A 23,075-nucleotide genomic window follows, 5' to 3' on the forward strand; every position below is an offset into this window, starting at 1 on the left:
ATATATATATATATATATATATATGCATAGATCTGTTTCTAGGTTCTCTGTTCTAATCTTCGTGTCAATAAAGCATGTCTAATTACTGTAGCTTTATAATAAATCTTGACAGCCAGTACAGCAACTACTGCCATTTTTTTTTTAACCTCAAAACTGTGTTAGCTAATACAGGCCCTTTGCATTTCCACATACATATATCTTAGAAAGGGCCTACCAAATACCAAGAAGAAACCTTTTATAATTTTAATTGCAGCTGTATTAAATATGTAAATCAATTTGGTGAAAATTATAATCTTTATAATACTGAGCATTCCAATCTATGAATATAGTCATCTCTCCATTTATTTGGTTATTTAGTTATTTTTCATAATAATTCAATTGTTTGATAGTGTTTTAAAGAGATGTTTTACTCATTTAAGTTTTCATCTTAATTTCAGTTAGTTAACACACAGTGTTGTGTTAGTTTCATGGGTACGATATCATGGCTCAAGAATTTCATACATCACCTGAAGCTCATCACAAGCGCGCTCCTTAGTCTCCATCACCTATTTCACCCATCCCCCCATAGCCTCCGTCCCCTCTGGTAACTGTCTGCTGTTCTCTATAGTTAAGAATCCGTTTTTTGGTTTAACTCTCTTCCTATCTCTTTTTTTCCCCTTTTCTCATTTGTTTTGCTTTCTTAATTCCACATGAGTGAGATAATATGATATTTGTCTTTCTCTGACTGACTTACTTTGCTTACGTAGTACACGCTAGCTCCATCCATGTCATTGCAAATGGCAAGATTTCATTCTTTTTTATGATGGAATAATATAGTGATATATTATATTATACATTATATATAAAACATACATTATTATATATATATTTCATTTTCCTTTTCCATTCATCAATAAAGGACATTTCGTGAGCTGCTTCCATATCTTGGCTGTTGTAAATAATGCTGCTATAAACATAGGGGTGCATGTATCTCTCTGAATTAGTGCTTTTTCATTCTTTGGTTAAATACCTAGCAGTGTGTTTACTGTCTGCATTCCCAGAACAATGCAGGAGGGTTCCTTTTACTCCAAATCCCCATCGACACCTATTGTTTCTCGTGTTGTTGATTTTAGCCATTCTGATAGACATGAGGTGGTATCACATTGTAGTTTTGATTTGCATTTCCCTGATCATAGTAATAATAAACATCTTTTCATGTGTCCGTTGGCCATCTGTATGTCTTTGGAGAAATATCTGCTCATGTCTTCTGCCCATTTTTAATTGGATTATTTGTTTTTTGGGTGTTGAGTTTTATAAGTTCTTTATGTATTCTGGATACTAACCCTTTATTGAATATATTATTTGCAAATATATTCTCCTATTCCATAAGTTGACTTTTAGTTTTGTTGATTATTTCCTTTTTATGCAAAAGCTTTTTATTTTGATGTTGTGCTAACAGTTTATTTTTGCTATTATTTCCCTTGCTTCAAGGGGCCTAACTAAAAACAGTTGCTATGGCCGATGTCAGAGAAGTTACTACCTGAATTCTCTTCCAGGATTTTTGTAGTTTCGGGTCTTACATTTAGGTTTTTATCTATTTTGAATTTATTTTTGGTGTATGGTGTAAGAGAGCGGTCCAGTTTCATTCTTTTGCATGTAGCTGACCAGTTTTTCCAACACCATCTATTGAAGAGATAGGCTTTTTTTTTCCCCCATTGGATATTCTTTCATGCTTTGTTAAAGATTAATTGGCCAAATAATTATGGACTTATTTCTGGATTTTCTATTCTGTTCTATTGAACTATGTATCTATTTTTTGTGCCAATACCATGCTGTTTTGATCACTAAAGCTTTGTAATATAACATGAAATCCAAAATTGTGATGCCCCCAGCTTTGCTTTTCAAGATTGCTTTGGCTCTTCAGTGTCTTTGGTGGTTCCTTATAAATTTTAGGAATGTTTGTTCTAGTTCTATTTAAAAAAAAAAACTGTTCGTGTTTTGACAGGGATTGCAGTGAATGTGTAAATTGCTTTGAGTATACATCTTAACAATATTTGTTCTTCCAATCCATGAGCATAGAATATCTTTCCATTTCTTTGTCGTCTTCAATTCCTTTCCTCAGTGTTTTACAGTTTTCAGAATACAGGTCTCTCACGTCTTTGATTAGGTTTATTCCTAGGTACTTTATTATTTCTGGTGCAATTGTAAATGGAAATGTTTTCTTAATTTCTCTTTCTGCTGCTTCATTATTGGAGTATAGGAATGCAACAGATTTCTGTATATTGATTTTATATCCTGTGACTTTACTGAATTTGTTTATCGGTTCCAAAAGCTTTTTCATGAAATCTAGGGTTTTCTATATAGAGTATCTTACCATCTGCAAATTGTGAAAGTTTTACTTCTTTCTTACCAATTTGGATGCCTTTTATTTCTTTTTGTTATCTGATTGCTGTGGCTAAGACTTCCAGTACTACATTGAATAAAAGTGGTGAGAGTGGACATCCTTGTCATTTTCTTGACCTTACATGAAAAGCTCAGTTTTGCTCCATCAAAGATTACATTAGCTTTGGGTCTTTTGTATATGGCCTCAATGATGTTGAGGTATGTTCCCTCTATTCCTATTTTATTGAGGCATTTTGTTTTTTTCTTAACTTGAATAGATGTACTTTGTCAAATGCTTTTTCTGCCTCTAATGATAAATGATAATATGGTTCTTATCCTTTCTCTTACTGACGTGATATATCATGTTGATCAACTTGTGAATACTGAACCACTCTTGCAACCCATGAATAACCCTCACTTCTTCCTGGTGAACAATCTTTTTAATGTATTTTTGGACTCAGTTTACAGTATTTTGTTGAGATTTTTGAATTTATGTTCATCAGAGATATTGGCCTGTATTTTGGTGGGGTCCTTATCTGGTTTTGGCATCAGGGTATTACTGGCCTCATAGGAAGAGTTGGTAAGTTTTTCTTCCTTCTCTATCATCTGCAATAGTTTGAGAAGAATAGGTAATAACTCTTCTCTAAATGTTTGGTAAAATTCTCCTCAGAAACCACCTAGTCCTGGACTTTTGTTTGGTGGGAATTTTTTGATTACTGTTTCAATTTCTTTTCTGGTTATCCGTCTGTTAAAAGTTTCTATTTCTTCCTGTTTCAGTTTTGGTAGGTTATATGGTCCTAGGAATTTATCTATGTCTTCTAGGTTGGCGAATTTGTTGGCATATAGTTTTTCTTTTTTTTTTTTTTTTTTTTTTTTTTTTAAAATTTTTTTTNGGGAACACAAACAGGGGGGGTGGGAGAGGAAGAAGCAGGCTCATAGAGGAAGAGCCTGATGTGGGGCTCGATCCCATAACGCTGGGATCACGCCCTGAGCCGAAGGCAGACGCTTAACCGCTGTGCCACCCAGGAGCCCCGGCATATAGTTTTTCATAATATTCTTTTATAATTGTTTGTATTGCTGTGGTTTTGGTTGTTATTTCTCCTCTCTCATTTGTAATATTGTTTACTTGAATCCTTTTCTTTTTTTCTTGATAAGCCTGGAAAAAGGTTTACCAATTTTATTGATTTTTCAAAGAACCAGCTCCTGGTTTCATTGATCTGTTCCATTGTTTTTACTTTTTTAGATCATTCATTTCAGCTCTAATCTTCATTATCCCTTCCCCCTTCTGTTTTTAGGTTTTGTCTATTGTTCCTTGTCTAGCTCCTTTAAGTGTAAGGTTAAGCTGTTTAGTTGAGATTTTTCTCGCTTCTTGAGGTAAGCCTGTATTGCTGTAAACTTTTAGGATTGCTTTTGCTGCATCCCAAAGGTTTTGAACTGTTGTGTTTTCATTTTCATTTCTTTCCATGTGCTTTTTGATTTTTTCTTTTATTTCCTAGTTCATCTATTCATTGTCTAGTAGCATGTTATTTAATCTCCATGTATTTGTGTTCTTTCCAGATTTTATTTTATTTTTTCGTGGTTGACTTCTAGTTTCATAGCATTGTGGCCAGAAAAGGTATGATTTCAATCTTTTTCAATTTATTGAGGTTTGTTTTGTGGCCTAATATGTGATCTATTCTGGAGAACATTCCATGTGCACCTGAAAAGAATATGTATTCTGCCATTTTAGGATGGAATGTTCTGCATATATCTGTTAAACCCATCTGGTGTGTCATTCAAAGCCACTGTTTCAACTGATTTTCAATTTAGATGACCTATTGATGTAAGTGGAGTATTAAAGTCCCCTATTATAATTATATTTTTATCAATTAGTTCCTTTATTAACTGTTTTATGTATTTGGGTGCTCCCATGTTGGGCGCATAAATATTTATGACTGTTATATCTTGTTGGATTGTCCCCTTTTTTAATTATATAGGGCCCTTCTTTGTCTCTTGTTAAAGTCTTGATTTGAAGTCTATTTTCTCCAATAAAAGTATTGCTACTCAGGCTTTCCCTTGACACCTATTCACGTGATAAACGTATCTCCGTTTCTTCACTTTAGTCTGCAGGCATTTTTAGTTCTGAGATGAGTCTCTTCTAATCAGCAGATAGATGGGTCTCTTTTTTAAAAATCTATTTTGTCACTCTAGGTCCTTTGATTGTCTTTAGTCCATCTACATTTAAGTTATTACTGATAGATATGTATTTATTGCCATTATATTACCTGTTTTGTGGTTATTTCTGAAGATTTTCTCTGATCCTTTCTTATCTGTTTAATGGTTTGCTAGTTTTCTTTAGTGATATATTTGGATTTCTTTTTATTTTTTGCATATTTATTAGTGATTTTTGATTTGTGGTTACCATTTGGTTTGTATTTAATATTTTTTGCATACAGCAATCTGTATTAATTTGATGGTCATTTAAATTTGAACCCATTCTTTCTATACTCCTCTCCTCCCCATGCTTTAAGTATTTGGTGTCTTATTTTATTTTATTTTTTTGAGGTACTTACTGATATTTTACAAAAATATTCATTTTTACCACTTTCATATTTCCCACCTTAGTACCATCACTGTTGGTCTTTCCTTCCCACTCAGAAATAATTTCCTGCAAGGCTGGTTTAGTGGTCATGAATTACTTTAGTTTTTGTTTGTCTGGGGAATTCTTTATTTCTCCTTCTATTCTGAATGATAACCTTTCCGGATAGATTATTCTTGACTACAGGTTTTTCCCATTCAGCATTTTGAATATGTCATGCCACTCTCTACTGGCCTGGAAAGTTTCTGCTAAAAAATCCGCTGATAGCCTTTTGGGGTTTCCCTTGCATGTAACTGTCTTTTTTTCTTGTTGCTTTTAATTTTTTTTTTCCTTTATCACTATATTTTGCCATTTTAATTATATGTCTTGGTGTGGATCTGCTTTCATTGATTTTCTGGGAGTTCTCTGTGCCTCTTGGATCTGGATATCTGTCTCCTTTCCCAGATTAGGGAAGTTTTCAGATATTTTCTCTTCAAACACATTTTCTGCCTCCTTTTTTCCCCTCTTCTTCAGGGACTCCTATAATGCTAATGTTATTGCATTTGATGGAGTCACTGAGTTCCCTAAGTCTAATCTCCTTTTGCATAATTCTTTTTTCTCTCCTTTGTTCAGCTTGATTACTTTCTATTACTCTATCTTTTAGGTCTTGCTTCTCTGCTTCTTCCAGTCTGCTGTTCATTGCATCAAGCATGTTCCTAATCTCACTTACTGCACTCTTCATCTCTAATTGGTTCATTTTTATCTCTGTCTCTCTGGTGTCTTCCACTCTTTTCTCAAGTACAGTGAGTATCCTTATGATCATTGCTTTAAATAACCTATCAGGCATGTTATTTATATCACTTTGACTTAGATCTCTGGCTGTGGACTTATCCTTTTCTTTCACTTGGGAAAAATTTTTCTGTCTTTAGTAGTTTCATTTCTAACTTGATGATTTGGATCCTGATAAAACTCCAGAATCTGTTGCTATTCCAGAACATCCATTAAGCTTTCCTTGGGAAAGTAACATACCATTGATATAAATTAAGTGTATGTTTTCTGAACTTTTATATGTACAATTTCCTGAAAGGAATGCTCTTGATAATTATACTACAACAAAGATAAAATCTTAAGAATGACTAAGGTTTTGTTTTTGTTTTTGTTTTGCAGTTTTTCACAAAGCTATAATGTATGCAAATTCTATAATATGTGAATTCAGGCATCACATTGCTTGGGTTTGTGTTCTGTTCTAACTCTTACTATCTGTCTGATTTTCTCCATTTGTAAAATGGGCTTTATAGTAATTCTTATCTCAGAGCATTGTTGTAACAATAATAACATATTCCATGGCACATATTAACTGCATAAATATTGGTAGTGGTATTAATATCAATGCTTGATAAATACTAAGCAATAGTGAATAGGTATTTTTCTATATATTTCCTGCCATAAAAGCATTTTGAAATTGTGCAGGTGAATATATTTTCTGGCTAGAGTAGTATTTATTTTATTTATTTATTTATTTATTTATTTATTTATTTATTTATTTATTATTTATGTTAGTCACCATACAGTACATCATTAGTTGTTGATGTAGTGTTCCATGATTCATTGCTTGCATATAACACCCAGTGCTCCATGCAATACATGCCCTCCTTAGGGTGGTATTTAATACAAGTTTCTTTAAATATGCTGTGTGAGGGAAAGGACATAAACTTTAAGTACACAGTATATATACATTCTGGCACATATTGTGAAGTGTTCAATGGCAAAGTAAAAGTACTCAAAAATGTTTCATATTTTATTAAGTACTCAGAGTTATGGTCCATGTTTTGCCAAATTACTCATTACATTAATAGGTTTTCTTTAATAACCTTAAAAATCTAAGTTGCATTTAAAAGGCTTGGATTTAAAATGCACCCTTGATTTTAAAAATTAGATAAACTGCCACTCTGTTTAACTTAAAATATCATGAAATTATACTTTTAACTTTATTTTTAATAAGGAATGTTTGATGAATATCAAAGTTTCATATATATTTTTAAAATAACATTATAAAACTATATAAAATGAAAGAATTTTACTTCTTGCCTTTGATCCAGAAGAAATCCAATGGAGGTCAAAGTCAGGATTATGAAGCCAACCCTCAGAAGGAGTGTAACCTGTGATAGTGCCTGTCAAAGAAACACAGAGACCAATAAATTAAGGAGGGTTATCAAAAAGAACATCAGAATTTAAAGCTGTCAAGAAAACCAGCCTCAAATTTTATTTTATATTGCCCCATTTGTCGCTGACATTTTTTAAAAAGGGTGAATACACAAAGGACATTTTGATTTTCCTAATGTCATTTAATTATCTTGCTGGACACTTAGAGAATGAATTAGACACTTCCACAGAGATATTTTTGCTTAAAGTGTTCTTTCTAAAAATTCTCCTTTATAGTTTTGACTTTCATAATACTTTGAAACACCTATGTTGCCATATATGGAGAAATCACTTACATTTTTATGAATAAATAGCCCATTCCAATAGCTATTTTTAATATCACTGATTCTTTGTGGTTTCAAACCCAAAGCTGTTTTTAATACAGAAAATATTTAAAGGAGAATGTGTTTATGAGTACACACACATAAATGGAACATACCGTACAAATACATAGTCATATTTGATGAAATCTATAGGTTCATATGTACATGTCAAAAATTATCTTTTGAATTATTGTAAAAGAACATATTTTCATCATAATTATAAATTATGCATCTTGTTTACATGTAAAAACTTAATAATAATGTTTATTGAAAATCTATTTTATACCTTCCACATTATATGTTTCATATACTTCAATCTTTTTATAGTCCCTACAACCTTACAGATAAGGTAGCATTACACCTCCTTCATATATGAAAAAACAAACTGGGAACCAAAGGATTAAGTAACTTTCCCATCATCACATAGAAGTAAACGATGCCTCTGAAATGTAAAATATACCTTCCTGACCTCAGAGTGTGGCAATGGTGGATAAATATGAGCAACAAACTTAAAGGGGCCAGGCGCAGAGATCTAAGCAGAGGTTATATAGCTGCTATTTAGGGTAGATGAATACTGCTTTAGTTTAAAAGTGGATCAGTAAAAGCAAGAAGTTGGATACACATCCTCCTGACTGATTCCCCTACAGAAAGAGTGTTTGCATCATGTTTTGATCACAATTTTAGCCACTTTGTTGTATCACACTGATGGTGTTTATGTGTCACCTTAATGAGAACACCAGAAGTGTGATACAACAAAGTGGCTAAAAGAGTGATCAAAACATGATGCACTTTCTGTTTGCTTTTAATGAAATCACGAGAGGTAATTTCAACTCACTATTAACTAATCTATATTCCTACAAAAATTGCATCTGTCCAAAGTTACAAACAATAAGCAAAAGCTACCAACTGCAACTGCTGTTCACATCCAGTACCCCAGCTCCACACCTCCTTATAAATCAACCTTGACCTCATGGCCAACTTACAACACCTCCCTATTCACCATCATATGCCTGGATGGCCAGAATTGACAGGGATTTAAAACAAAGCAATAGTTTAGTAGACAAGTATTGATGAGTAATCAACAATATGAAAAAAAAGTATTAGAATGTGTAGGGATATGGGGACAGAGCTAGGTATCAGATATAAGAGGGAAAGCTCAGTGGACACCAGAATGTTTTAGTGGAATGCTATTTGGTTTTGTGGAATTCAGCAGTGGCTACTTTTGGACAGTGTGGCAAAAGTACCAGAAAAATATTTCTTGGTAGTAAAGTTGTTGAGAAAAATAAAAGACCAGTGAGAGACCAAGTGACACTCGGAGAAGTAGGAGAACTCGTATTTTACTCCAGCCGACCCAGATGAGCTCGTGCTCAAAATTCTGGGACCCAGAGAATGGGGTTATAGGACTTTTATAGGGGACTGCAGGTAGTCAGGTTCCAAGGGCTATGCTGACTGCTAGTAGGTGGGTTCTAACTGGAGGAGTGGGGGCTGCTTTAGGTGGGAACAGTAGTGCAGGGAGACTGTGGTGGGAAGCCTGTTTACAGAAACAGAAAAGGCTGGGTATCTCTTGCTCCCAGCGGGGCTTCTGGTTATCTCTAGCTTATTGTTAGTAACTTTCCATCATCTGGGGCCTCCTGGCCTGGGCTTGCTCTGGTCAATTTTCCTCTTCAAAGTAACTAGGTGTGCTTGAGCGGATTAATGGTTGCTTAAGGGAAGCATTTTGTCTTTAAAGAAAAATGCTGCTTTCACCACCATTATTACTTCCTTTTGATTCCTTAGGAGAAAATTCGTATGAAAGGAAGAAATAACATGTGCCCAAAAACTACAGCACGGTTTTAAATGCTCTGTAAGAATATAGGATTTGGAATTATACATTGAATCTATGAGGCATGTAACCATAGGCAAATTATTTGGCATTTTTAAGGCTCTTTTATGTGTTTGGTACATTGGACATAAAATGAGTTTGGCAGCAACTACAATAAGGTACTAAGAAGAGTGCTTGGCACAAAGTCAGCTAACAGTTATGATAGGAATATCACTGTTACTATTTTCAGGCTATACTGATTTTTCAAATGGTACTTAGGTTAACCTTAATGAATTACAATAAAATAAAGAAGCACAAATAAAAGGTCCATTAACTCTTTCCAATATCATTGGAAATTCAGAGACAGGATAAATATATATTTTTGAATTTTGGTTAGGGGATTTATGATACCTTAACAACAACAACAAAAAATTCCTCTTTATGCAAATTGCTTCCTGGTCCTGGAGTCAGAGTAAAAACCAACTTAATATGTCTATCCAGCTATGTAGTCAAAGCCTCTACCTGGCTAAAAGGCACCTGAAACTTACCATGTCTAAAACTGTGTATTTATTTCCTTCCTTCACTCTACACATCCCCAGGTTTCTTCTTCTTAAAATGGCACATCCAGTTTTTTAGTTGCTCAAGCAAAAAAAAAAAAAAAAAAAAAAAAAACCCAAAAAAAAAAAAAAACAAAATAAAAAAANATGAACAAAAAACTGTGATGCATCCTTGACTCTTCCTCTCACTGTCTACTTCTAATATGTTAAAAATAAAATGTTGGCGTGAAATTTGAAGTACATTCAGAATAAAGATATTTGTTACAAGCATCTGTTTTATGAACAAAAACTTGTTCCAACCCAACATGATCTCCACCACAATTGAAATGCTCTTTTAACTGGTATCTCCATTTCTTAAATTGCATGTCTACCTATCGTGCCCTTCTACCCAAAGTTTTACAGCCAGAACTCTGACTCTTTTTAAGACATATGTCGTATCACATCATTATTATGTTGTAAATCCTCCAGGACCTTCAAATTCTAGTTGGAATAAAACTCAAAGTCCCTAATCTGGCCCACACATAACATACCCCATTATCATATTGTCCCCTAGTAATCTCTCTTTTATATCACAAGTTTTGCTCTCCCTTGAACATGACAAGCACCCTTCCCATTCAAGTCTGTTTTACCTACTGTTCCTTCTATTGGGGCAACTTCCCCCAGGGATCTTTATGGTTCATTCCTTCATTCATTCAGGTACTATTCAAATGCATATCCTTGTCTGTCATGTAAAACAGTACTTTTCTATAACTATCTATAACCTTATTCTGTTATATTGTTCTCCATACAACACTTCTATACAATTATGCACTTATCCACTTACCACTTCTATACAATTATACATCTGTTTGAGCATTCTCTTGTGGTTTATTATCTGTCCCACCCCACTAGAATGTAAGCCCCATTAATGGTTATATTTTGTTATTTACTGTTATATCTCAAACATCTAGAATATTGCCTGGCGTATAGTTAGTACTCAATATGTTTTTGTTGAAAGATTGATCAAATGAATGAATATTTTATATCTGTGTTTTAATATCCATGCCCTTAATATTAATAATTTATGTTAATTGGTTTAACCAATAATTTAATATTATAACATTAAATATTTAATTTACTATCAATGGTTTAGTTCTTTAAAATTAAAAATAGATTATATTTAATAATTTAATATTTCATAATTGAATATTAATTTGATATCCGTATACTAAATGTTTCAAAATGTTAAATATGTTAAATATTAAATCCTTTAATATTGAATTCCTTAAAGAACAGAATTGTTTTAAAAGTGCTAGAGTTTAGGGGCGCCTGGGTGGCTCAGTCGTTAAGCGTCTGCCTTCAGCTCAGGGCGTGATCCTGGCATTCTGGGATCGAGCCCCACATCAGGCTCCTCCACTGGGAGCCTGCTTCTTCCTCTCCCACTCCCCCTACTTGTGTTCCCTCTCTCGCTGGCTGTCTCCCTCTCTCTGTCAAATGAATAAATAAAATCTTTTAAAAAAATAAAAAATAAAAAATAAAAAAAGTGTTTGAGTTTAAAAGAAGCTAAGATTACCATAAGAAGGAATTCAATATAGACCACATACACTGCCTTTAAAGAGTCCATTTCTCTATGTAACTTCTAAGGTTTTCCATAGACCATTCTCGGATAAGCTAATTAAGACATATGATCGATTAGTCATATCTAATTTCTACACGTTCTCATTTCATGAATACTTATTGAGCATGTGCTAGGCACCATGGTAAGTATGAATCTAAGACAGTGGGTAAGAAACACAAAATCCCTGGCCTATAAATCATACTACTTTAATCTCTGATGATATGTCCAGAGGCCAGCAACACTAGAACAAAAAAGAAAAAAAAAACATAAAATAGGATGTATAGGCTTTGACTATTATAAACACTTTGACTCCTGTGTTTTAAACAATCTGTGAAATGACTTAAAGCTTATTAGTTTTTTTATAACAAATAAAATTTATTTTTTCCTTGGGTTAAGTCCCATTTCATACCATCCACTTGTAGTAAATCTTTCATGTAAAATATTGCTGTCCTAAAGTGCTAAAATGGAATTATTCTGAATTAACCTTTGAATGCATTTTAAGTCTTTATCACACACAAAAAAATGAGGAAGGCCATAACTATATAACACCCTATCAAGCAAGGAATTATTTTTCCTTTTGAAAATGATCTTTCAAATCGGCAGTTCAGTTGCCCTTATTTCCATAGAAGTGTCCCAGTACAGGATTCACTGTCCAAATTTGTATGCCTGAAGAACTCTACCTCTGTGCAATTTCCTTTTAAGTAGATGGGAGAAAAAAAAGATAACAAAAAACAAACAAACAAAACCCCTCAGGAAGCAACATTAACAACATAGGAACTCTAGAATTACTTGTTTGCTGCAAAGTGCTTAATCAATGAGCTTGTGGGCATCCTTTCTTTGCTCACAGCTATAAAGAAGAAAGCTTTTTTTCTTCTTGAATGGGGATATCTCTCTCTTCACCATTCTACAGAAAAACTCTGTTTATCAACATCACTAATTTTCCTATTTCCCTACCTCACAAACCTCACAAAGGGAAACGTCAGCCCCATACACTATGTTGTAAAATCATAGTATGCTTCTATATAAACAACTTTTTAAAAAAACTATTTATATTGGGGTCCTGGATGGCACAGTCAGTTAAGCACCCAACTCTTGGGTTTCAGCTTGGATCGTGATCTCAGGGCCTTGAGATGGAGCCCCTCCTTGCTCAGCACAGAGTCTGCTCAAGACTCTCTCTCCCTGTCCTCCTGCCCGTCTCCCTGCTTGCACTCTCATTCTCTCCCTCTCTCTCTCTCAAACAAATGAATAAATCTTTAAAAAAAAAAAAAACTTTGAGTATTGTCAAAACTCCTTTGATAATATTTTCTATGATTTTTTTCAAAGGACTTGGAAATGAAAATGTCTAGATTTTGTTATTATAACAAGGAAGTACTTTTTAGGAGTCTCTAACAGGTGTCTGAGAACTACTGAAGTCATTATTTTGACTCAAAATGCTTATCTTCCTAAACGTCTTTAAAATGAGGACAAAAATCACTTAATACTTAAACCTTAGGGACTTCTGATGTGAAGGCAGCAGTTAGGGTTTACTGTCACACCTGCTAGGAGGCTGAGTCCTCACCCCTCCCCCCCCCCACACTATGGGCTCCACCTTCCAGATGCCTTGAGCTGCTGGATTTGTCATGCTAAAACCTACGGCCTGAAGATTCTTTTTAGTATTACAGCAGACACAGGAACCGAACCCCAGGGGATACAACAATATAATTTGTAATTTGTAATTTTTGTATATGAATCTCAAAACTCTTTCTTGAAATAAGATCATGCTTTTTAAAAAAATTGTCAATATTGACTATACTCTTTTTTTCTAAATCATCAGAACCCCCCAGGTGGTTACTATGGAAGCATAGAAAAAGGAACTCAATTAGAATGAGCATTTTCTAGAATTCCAAACAAACACACAAGAAGCAAAGAAACTAAATGTTAATCACAGGAGAAAATATATTGGCTAAAAAAATAGTGAATATATTGTTCAGAAACATGGAACTGTTATGAATTACTGCATTTTTACCAAAAAAAATATAAGAAATAAAAGCAAAACTTTGCATTTTAAAAACTTTAACTGAATACTTAAAGAACAGTTATGTTACAGTTATACTTATGCTATGATTCCACTCCATTAAAAAATGAATGCACTCCTGATAGAAAGATAGAACAACAATAGACAGTTTACCCCCACTTGAAAGAAAAATATACCTGAAAAAACTGTTTTCAAGACACTGGGCACAAGGTAACAAATTTCAGTGATTCCCAGAAAAATGGGATATAAATGACATGACCTCTACTATTGCCCCACCTTACTTCTTGAGAGAGTTTCCAGGCCACAGAACAGAGGGAACCCAGGGGGCCTGGTGCACTCCCTGAGTTGAAGAGGTGGAGCTGGGATTTAGCAGAAACCAAGGACGCTTCTGTTTGCGAGAAAGTACCAAGGAGGAGAGAGCTGCATAGAGAGAACTCTAGAAATCTACAGAAAGTTCCCATCATATTGGGTCATGCATATGAGAAAACTATCAGAGGCCAGAGAAGGATTACAGCTTGCAACATGAGAGCTTACAAAGTGCGGGCTAGAATGCATGTCCTCACCAGCCAGACTGGATAACCTCATGGCTCGCTGGGCGTTGGGTAGAGAACACAGGAGTCTTGCCTCAGTACTGGGTAATAATTAATCCAAGAGATAGCAACCTCAGAACTCAAGGTCCAACAGCAGTTGCTGGAAGATACCCATTTTGACACAGTAGACTTCTTAGATGTTCAGTAAAACTATTTTGGGGGTCAATGAAGCCACTCTAAATTATCATTACTCACTTCCTGATTTCACTGAAATTACACCAACTTCCACAATACTTGTGATAGAAAACTCTTATTTTTTTCCACTAAGAAACAAGTGAAAACACAAGCTGTATATCTTTCAGTTATTTCTCAAAATACAAAAGAAGAGGTGTTAAAAGACAGTCTCAGAAAGACAAACTTTCTTTTCATGAGGATTATTTTTTAAAAAAGATTTTATTTATTTATTTATTTATTTATTTATTTATTTATTTGAGAGAGAAAGGGGGGGACCATGAACAGGGGAGGGGCAGAGGGAGAGGGAGAATCAGGCTTCCCACTAGCCGGGAGCCCAATGTAGGGCTCCATCCCAGGACCCTGGGATCATGACCTGAGCTGAAAGAGGACACTTAAGGGACTGAGCCACCCAGGTGCCCCTCTTTACATTACTTTTAATGAGATTACTTTTAATGGGACTTAATGAGAAAATACACTCCTCAGAACTATGCATTTTGACTTTGAGTCTCCAAAGCTGAGTTTAAATGTCTAATTTTTAAATATTTTTCATAAATCAAAATGAGATATTCAAATTATAAGCAGTGTTATGGTTGATTGTTTAGTATTATTATTAAAGGAGCTGCCTGATAGTGATCAAAGTTTGGGACAATACTAATAACATGAAGATATGTTTAATTTCACAGTTAATATTTTTACTTATATAGATGATATTTTTAATGTGCAATGTCCCTTTTAATTATATTTCAATATAGTGTACAAAAATTAAATTTTGGGGGGGCTCCTGGGTGGCTCAGTTGGTTAAGCATCTGCCTTTGGCTCAGGTCATGGTCCCCGGGTTCTGGGATCGAGTCCTGCCTGTTCCCTGCTCAGTGGGGTGTTTGCTTCTCCCTCTTCCTCTGGCTCTCCCCTCAATTGTGTGCTCTATCACACTCACTCTATCAAATAGATAAAATCTTTTTAAAAATTATATTTTTCACTGGAACTCATGATAATCACTTTTCTGAGTTCCTGAAGCGTATGCTTATCAGACAGGTAGCTTTTTAAAATATACTTCAGTGCACACTTATTACATTTACTTCATGGCTCTCAGTTATAACTAATGCTCGTTTTGACTCACATTTCCTTTTTTCACAACACTTCAGTGACCACCTAAAAACTTTAGAAATTTAATTAAATCTCAATGGACTGCCCTGGAAACAAAACAAAACAAAACAAAACAGTAGACACTAGATACTGACTTGAGAAATTTCACATGAGACCTAAGCTAGATCTAATCTGCACAAGTGACTCTATGTTACAAGAGTACCATTAAGTATATTGATTTTTTTCAAAGAGTCTGTTAAAACATGTCAACATGAAAACATTAGTTACAAAATTGCAGTGTCCATAATATTTTACAGAATACAGCATACAGGGGAATTCAAAACCATAAAAATCTGTTCCCAAATTTATACTGGCATTCTCAGATGCCTCATTAACTTGAAATATATCATCAAATAATCTGTGTTAAAATGTATCTGCAGTAACTTTACTATACATTCTATGTTAAGAATATGATAAACTCTTTTGACTGTGTCTCTTATTTAAAAGGATAGCATCGCCTCTACAGTTTTACTTTGGAAACACGCTAGTGTGTCCGTGTTTTCATTTCAAACGTGTATTCATGATATCACCCCATGAACTGGACCCTGGCAGCTAAGGAACTGATTTCCCAAGCATTACTAAACCAAAATCAACAGAGAAGTCTGTGGGTCATATCACTAAACTAAACACTATATATTTAAATGTATGCATTTCAAGTTTCAGTAAGAATGGAATGTGCCTTTTACACCTTTGTGGTGGCCATCAAATTGCTTTTTTGACTCCCAAAGTTATTTATACAGAGCTTGCACACATAAAACAAGTAAGTATTTATCTACTCTGGTATATGCATAAACAGAAAAGGCTGTGGGACCACAGCAGGGCCCCCAATTACAAGTCAGCCACAACTTTTCTATGTGATTATTGGCTACAGTGAATCTGGAAAAAAAATATTGCTGTTGGATGTTAATATCTTCATATGCTTTTAAACATCCCTGAGACTAGAAAGGCACTACAGAACCTTACAAATAAGCAACCTTTTTTCCTAGTTGCACAGCATGTTTTTAGCAAAGAAAAACATGTGTGGGAAACAAGCAAATACACCTTTCGAAATTAATTTGTGTCAGGAACGAAGCTGTCTCCAACTCTAATTCCAGTTTGAAAAGGATTTCAACACTTGGTGTTTCTTTTTGTCAATATATCTATAGGAGTTTCTGTTTTTTATGGCAGCAGAAAAATCTTGTGAAATCTTGCTATAAGTTGCGTCTTTTAATATACACTGTGTCTAGCTACATTTTTGCCCAGGAAGTATTTATACATGCCTAGATCATCAAATCTCTTGGTGAACTTAAGGGGTTTTATTTCAAAATCAAAATGGCTAAATTTCTAATTTTATTTCTATGAATTGGTGTAATTTATTTTGGGATTCTACTTCGTACAACTAAAAAAATTCAATAATGCAAATTGTACTCAACACTGATCAGTTTATCGAGTTAGATATTTAGAAGTAGATGATCTAACTTTTCTTCTGGGCTCATTCAACCATAAAAACTCTATGAATACATGCATAGGTCAGTCATTATTTAGGTGACAAAATTAAGATAACAAAGTAGTTTAACAAAGTAATCAGTGATGGGTTATTTATGTAATACCTGAGTTTCAGTCTAACCATTACGGTAGTTTGGTGTCTACACATGTATTGCTAAGAGTGATTTGGTTTATGCTGCTTTTAACAAAGCTGTGCTCCTGAAATAAATCCTGGAGTTCAAATTTTGTCTCATTTTGAAGCTAAAGGCAAATTAACTCAGCACAACGTGGAATTGGTTTCATTAATTGTAGTGTGTGTATGAAAGAGCAAACAGTGAGCTGGTATGTTTCTTACCATCCTATTCTCAAGAATTTCTGGTCACATGGTATCCTATTTCTTACTTTCACTTCACAAAATGGAAATTAGAATTTAATTTATTATTTTTTGTCACAATCACAAAAGTCTATTAAATATTTTACTGTAGTTTTTGTAAAAACATTGTCTTTAGACAGAGAGCACATATGAACTTGTCTATCTTCCAAAATTAAGGTCACTAATTTTAACAATGTTTGCTTATTAATTTTAAATGCAAAATCCACAAATACATATGAATAATACCAATCAGTAAAGTCTTTAAATAAGGTTAAAAATTAAAGTGGATTTTCCTTAACATATTATCCAGTAATGTCTATAATTACTATCTGTAAACCTATTTTATTTAGTAGGACACATTGTGCCACACACTATTGACTGCAATACCAGGAAATAGCCCCCATTTCTTCCATACTATTACTATGCTGATTTTATCCAGGTATAAGGAAGAAATGTGCTCAGGGGCAAAGTGAACTCTTTATCCCCAAAGGTATAAATTATGCTTGGTATAATTCATTCATGGTTAATTCATGAGCTGGTGTTAGTTATTGGTTCAGTGTGGACATGTGAATTCATCTTGAATAATGAGACATGAAAGGACATTTGCTGGGAAATATTCTGGGGCTTTTTTTCCTCCTTCTTAAACAAAATGAAATTTATAAGATGCTATAGAAGAAGTGAACTTGCTGCCTTTGGTCACAGTCTGTGAGTACAGCAGACTGAAGTTGCTGTAATTATCTTATGACGCTAAAAGCAAGAGAATGATAGAGAAGCCTTCTTGGAAGCTCTACATGTTTGAACTGACAAACTAACCAATTCCAGAAACACCTGTCACTGAATTTCCAGTTATTTTTAAGACACATTTAATTAGATATTCTGTTTCTTAGAGCAGAAGATAATCTAATAGACACTCATGCCATAAATAATTTAAATAAGGGTATACCCCACAGCAAAGTTTACATGTTACCATGCATTTTATAAGTGTTTAAAGAATATTTTTTTTAAAACAAGTTTAGTTCATATATTTATTACCGAGAAGGATTTATAAATATCTAACATTTGTTATTTTTGTCTACACAAATCTAGTTCCCTTTTTCTATGTATTATCACCTAATTAATTTTCTTTTAAGCCACTCTTTTCCCCTTCTCTGACCATGAGAATCCTGTGGAGTTGACCCTGTTCTTCCATTCATAGAATGATGGATGGCTTTGCTTGGTTCAGTGATATCCAGAACATTAGACTCCAACTTGGAAGCTTCACTTCTGGGGTTCTTTGTTTGGCAGTATTTAAAACTAGAGCTGCTGGTAGCCATCTTACCACCATGAGGACTGACAGTCTATAAGAGAATCTGCACTAAGAAAAGGATAGCTGCAGGAAAGAATGCGAAAGTTCTTGAGGACATTATTAGATTCACTGGATCACCACTGCCTGAAGAAATAGTCCCAAACTCTTCAGTTATATAAGTTAATAAATTTACCCAGGGTTGAATATGTCTCACATACAACCAGCAAGTCCTACCTAATACACTCAGTAATCTATTCCAAGTAGGCTTTTTTCTTAAAATTCACTATACAGGATGTATGGAATAATTTAACTGTTCCAGGGGAATTACTATACTAGGATTATTAAAATGGTATGTAATTATTAAAAATGATTCTATAGGGCTTATATATTATTATTAAAAGTAACCCTATAGTTGATACATTTATTCTGCATGTATCATTTATTAATGTCTATTAGTATGAAGTTTTCATGAACTGGTATCTGTAAATAGCGCATACTTATTTTTTGCAAAAAGTTAATTTGTTTTGGTTGAATTCACTACCCACTAATCCCATTTGTATTCATTTAATTTTTTTTTTTTTTGGATTCTTCCATCTTTTTTTTTTTTTTTTTTTTTTTNTTTTTTTTTTTTTTTACTTTTCCACACTATTTATGTCTGAAGACAACTTTTCACGTTCTGTTTTTATCTCATTATCTTTTAGCACCATATAATGGGTCATCTTCTAAAATAATGGATGACTCTATTAATGCATTAATTCTCTCTTAATTTGCCTTTAAACTGTTATTTAAATCATTGACTTGGGGCGCCTGGGTGGCACAGCAGTTAAGCGTCTGCCTTCGGCTCAGGGCGTGATCCCGGCGTTATGGGATCGAGCCCCACATCAGGCTCCTCTGCTATGAGCCTGCTTCTTCCTCTCCCACTCCCCCTGCTTGTGTTCCCTCTCTCGCTGACTGTCTCTATCTCTGTTGAATAAATAAATAAAATCTTAAAAAAAAATAAATCATTGACTTTCTCAGGTCTGTTATCTCATTTTTGTGTTCTAACAAGTTTAATGTGATAATTTTTAAATGTGCCTTATGATTTCTTTAGTCTTGTTTCTTAATTTTTCATAATTTTAATTTCTTTTAAATGTCATCTTTGGCTTCTTCAAACATACTAAATTTACTAAATTTATGTTTTGCTTTAATTTCCAACACCTGTTGCTTTTGAGAGTTTGATTCTGTTGTTTGTTCTTTCTGATAATGCTTTGTCTGATGGCTTGCTTTCTCCCAGTGTGTTTCTGTGCTGTTTAACTCTGAGTTCAGAATCACTGTGACTTTATCTGTGGGAATACTCTGACACTTGAGTTCAAGGGGATTGCTCTAAGCACACTTTGAACATGGTTCTATTAGACACATGAGACCTAATCTGAGAACACTTTAAACTATATTCTTAGCTTAGGTTTATAAATCAATTGTTATGGTATAAATCTTGGACCCATACCTGAGTGAGGGCTGGTTTGTGGTTAAAAATTCTCAGGGAAGACTTTTTATTCTACATCCCCAAAGCCAAGTCAATATCTTTTAGGAAACCATTTGATAGATATTCTACATAGGAACGCTTTGGATATAATCAATTAATTCATACTTAATAGACTAGGAGAATTAACTTACCTGCTTAAATGGGAGATATTGCCAACATTAAAGTAGACATTACAGGAAAAAATAGAGCACAGCTATAAGATATGGAGCTAATTTCCATTTTGAGACAAAGTGACAGATAATTTTCTCACAAAATTTCCTAAATATTTAAAATGGATACCACTTACAGCTTTATCTGCAAAGGTCTCTTCATAAAATGCTAGCATCAGAACAGACTGTACAACTGCATAGATCCTTAATAGATGAGACACTGATGAGGAGAAGGGGACTTCTTCCCCCGTGACCTAGGAAGACAAGAAAGAAGCCATTCCTATATATTGCTCCCTGGCTTATTGCCTCATTGAAATTCACACTAAGTGAAGAGGAGATGTGCAAAAGAAAAGAAAAGCTTTGCTATTCCTTTTTTCCAAAATGAATCTAACACTCTCTTCTTATTTTGGGATAGAAGAACATAAAAGTTCAGAAACTTGTTTTTCATTTCAGAAGCATTATGATTTTGATTTAGTCTGCTTTATAATAAACCAGTGTAAGAACTGAATCAACAATATGTATTGATGATAAACAACCAAAACTAACATAAAATGAAATATAAAAATACGAATACATAAATGTGTCCACAATTATACATGAAAGTAAAGAAAAAGAAAAAAATGGAAGGTTATTTTAGTAATGGAGATAATCATGCCTCAAAGGGAAATACTGCTTTATTGGAAACGACTTTCCTAAACTATAGAGTTTCCTAGAAATACTGCAATTCTACTTTTATAATGCAAATTTAGGCACAGATATTACTTTAGAATACTCACTTTGCATTATCTGTTGAAAAATAGACAAGTAAGAAATGGATCATAGTTAACTAAATTTTCTGAGCTCAAATAAGGACATTATTTTCATCTATATCAGGTTAGCTCATTGTTACATAACTGATTATGAACAAAAGTTAAAACATCTGGGAAATTTCAGCATAGCAGCTTTCATAACTGGGTAAGAAAACATCCTTGTTTAGATCAAGATTTTTGAAAAATAACATTATTCAAATAAAAAACTGACTTTATTTCCTTGTAATATTGGCTAAGTTTTATACTCACAACTGTCTTTGAAATCAATGGTTTGCTCTTTCCATTGCTTTTAGATTACTATTAATGACAGTTATAATAAGGAATCACAATATATATCTTAAGGATTGGAAAAATTCCTTCTTATCATCTATATAAGAAGAATTCCAGATTAAAACTGAACTTTTCATTGGGTTTCCAGGGTTTAAAATCTCTTCTTCACTTACTTTGAGGTTTTAATGTGATTTCTGAATTTATGCAACTACTATGCTACTATAGAATGGATAAAGTTATGGTTTAATCTAGTAGCATTATCTTGGTATGACTTTAGACCTTCCATTCTAGAGGCTTCATTTCATTTTTTTTTTTAATTTCAGTATAGTTACCACACAATGTTACAATAGTTTCAGGTATATAATTTAGTGATTTGACAAATTCATACCTTACCCTATGTTCATGATAAGTATAGCTACATCTATCCTGATATAGAGCTATTACAATATCATCGACTATATTCTTTATGCTGTGGCTTTCATTCCTGTGACTTACTCATTTCATAACTAGAAGTCTGTATCTCCCAGGCCCTTTCATTCATTGGCTGTACCAATTTACATTCCCACCAACAGCATATGGGAGACTCTTTTTCTCCACATCTTCACCAGTACTTGTTATTTCTTGTCTTTTTTATTTTAGCCATTCTAGCAGGTTTAAGGTAATATCTCAGTGTGGTTTTAATTTGCATTTCCCAGATGAATAGTGATGTTGGCCATCTTTACATTTTTTTCACGAACAAAATGAAGGCTACATCGAATCATTTTTAAGGCTCCCTCCATCTCGAGTGTTTAGGATTCTGTGACTAAGTGACATGTGTTTGTATAGTTTTTGCATTACACAAAGGCTCTTTGCTGTAGGCTTGAATGGATCTGAAAACTAGCCTCTGCTGTTCTGCTCCGCCTGCCCCCAAACCATTCTACCCAGTAAGAGGCAGGGTCTGCCTGGGAGAAGGCACCATTTTTATTGGGCCCTAGGTGGTTTCCACTCAGTAAGTTGTGCACCACAGGGCAGTATCTGCCTAAGAGAACATCTTTTTTCAGATGTGCATGAGGTCAACATACATACAGGCTGACTGTAGACCTGGCAATATGATACTAATCTTCACCATCACCAACATGAACTCTATTTACCTCTGGGATTTCTTCACTCAGTCCAAGTCTTGGTTTACCTGGACCCCATCCCGGTCCTTTAAATATGACAGAAAACTTGTTGAAGAATCCAGGTGTGGCCCAGAATGTAGTCCATATGTAAACTAAATGGTGGAACTAGAAGAATAAAAATATAGCTTATTTAAAATAAGAAAAACACATAACAAAAATATGAAGTATAATTAATCATGCATTTGTTTATTATTCAGAGCAATTTATATTTTTTTCTGCAATATACAGGTTATGTATAATTTGGTTACTATAGATTAATATGCAATTGCATATTGTAATTCATACTATTCATTCTGTGTCCTTTAAGTGTGTTCTTGTCAATATTTCTGAAGCTCCACATAATTATAATTTTGAAATTAAAAAAGAGGACAATTATTTAGAAAATCAGCAAAATAGAAAAAATGAGTTGATTCTGTGCTTCCAATGGAATTAACTTAGCAGCTTATGCACCCAATATCTATGTCTAATGATATTATTTCTAAAGTCTTACTAAATGGATATTAAGGTTGAACATGGAAACATAATACATATTTAAAAATAGCCCTTTATTTACTCTATTGAGTTACAATCATGTCTGTAATTGAGGAAAAATAGTCAAAGCCATTTCTGAGTCTTATAGTAGGCATCCACATTCTGTAAATAACACTGTACCTTTGACAGGTACAGAAGTTAAAGGTATGCTCACACATGAGAAATACTAAGTAGATATTAGCTATTAGGGTAA

General features: G+C 33.9%; 1 protein-coding gene across 2 annotated transcripts in view; it reads right to left on the bottom strand.

Moving 5' to 3' along the window:
- Positions 1 to 23,075, bottom strand: part of AGMO (alkylglycerol monooxygenase) — a 346,489-nt gene that overhangs the window by 154,931 nt on the left and 168,483 nt on the right. For both annotated transcript variants that reach the window (XM_034668583.1, XM_034668580.1), the window contains exons 9-11: positions 22,322 to 22,456; positions 20,250 to 20,366; positions 7,007 to 7,089 (exon numbers count right to left, since the gene is read on the bottom strand). In XM_034668583.1, coding sequence (XP_034524474.1) covers positions 7,007 to 7,089; positions 20,250 to 20,366; positions 22,322 to 22,456 — 335 coding nt within the window. The remainder of the gene's footprint in view (positions 1 to 7,006; positions 7,090 to 20,249; positions 20,367 to 22,321; positions 22,457 to 23,075) is intronic.

Source organism: Ailuropoda melanoleuca, chromosome 1, assembly GCF_002007445.2.
Source record: "Ailuropoda melanoleuca isolate Jingjing chromosome 1, ASM200744v2, whole genome shotgun sequence".
Classification (NCBI taxonomy): Eukaryota; Metazoa; Chordata; class Mammalia; order Carnivora; family Ursidae; genus Ailuropoda; species Ailuropoda melanoleuca.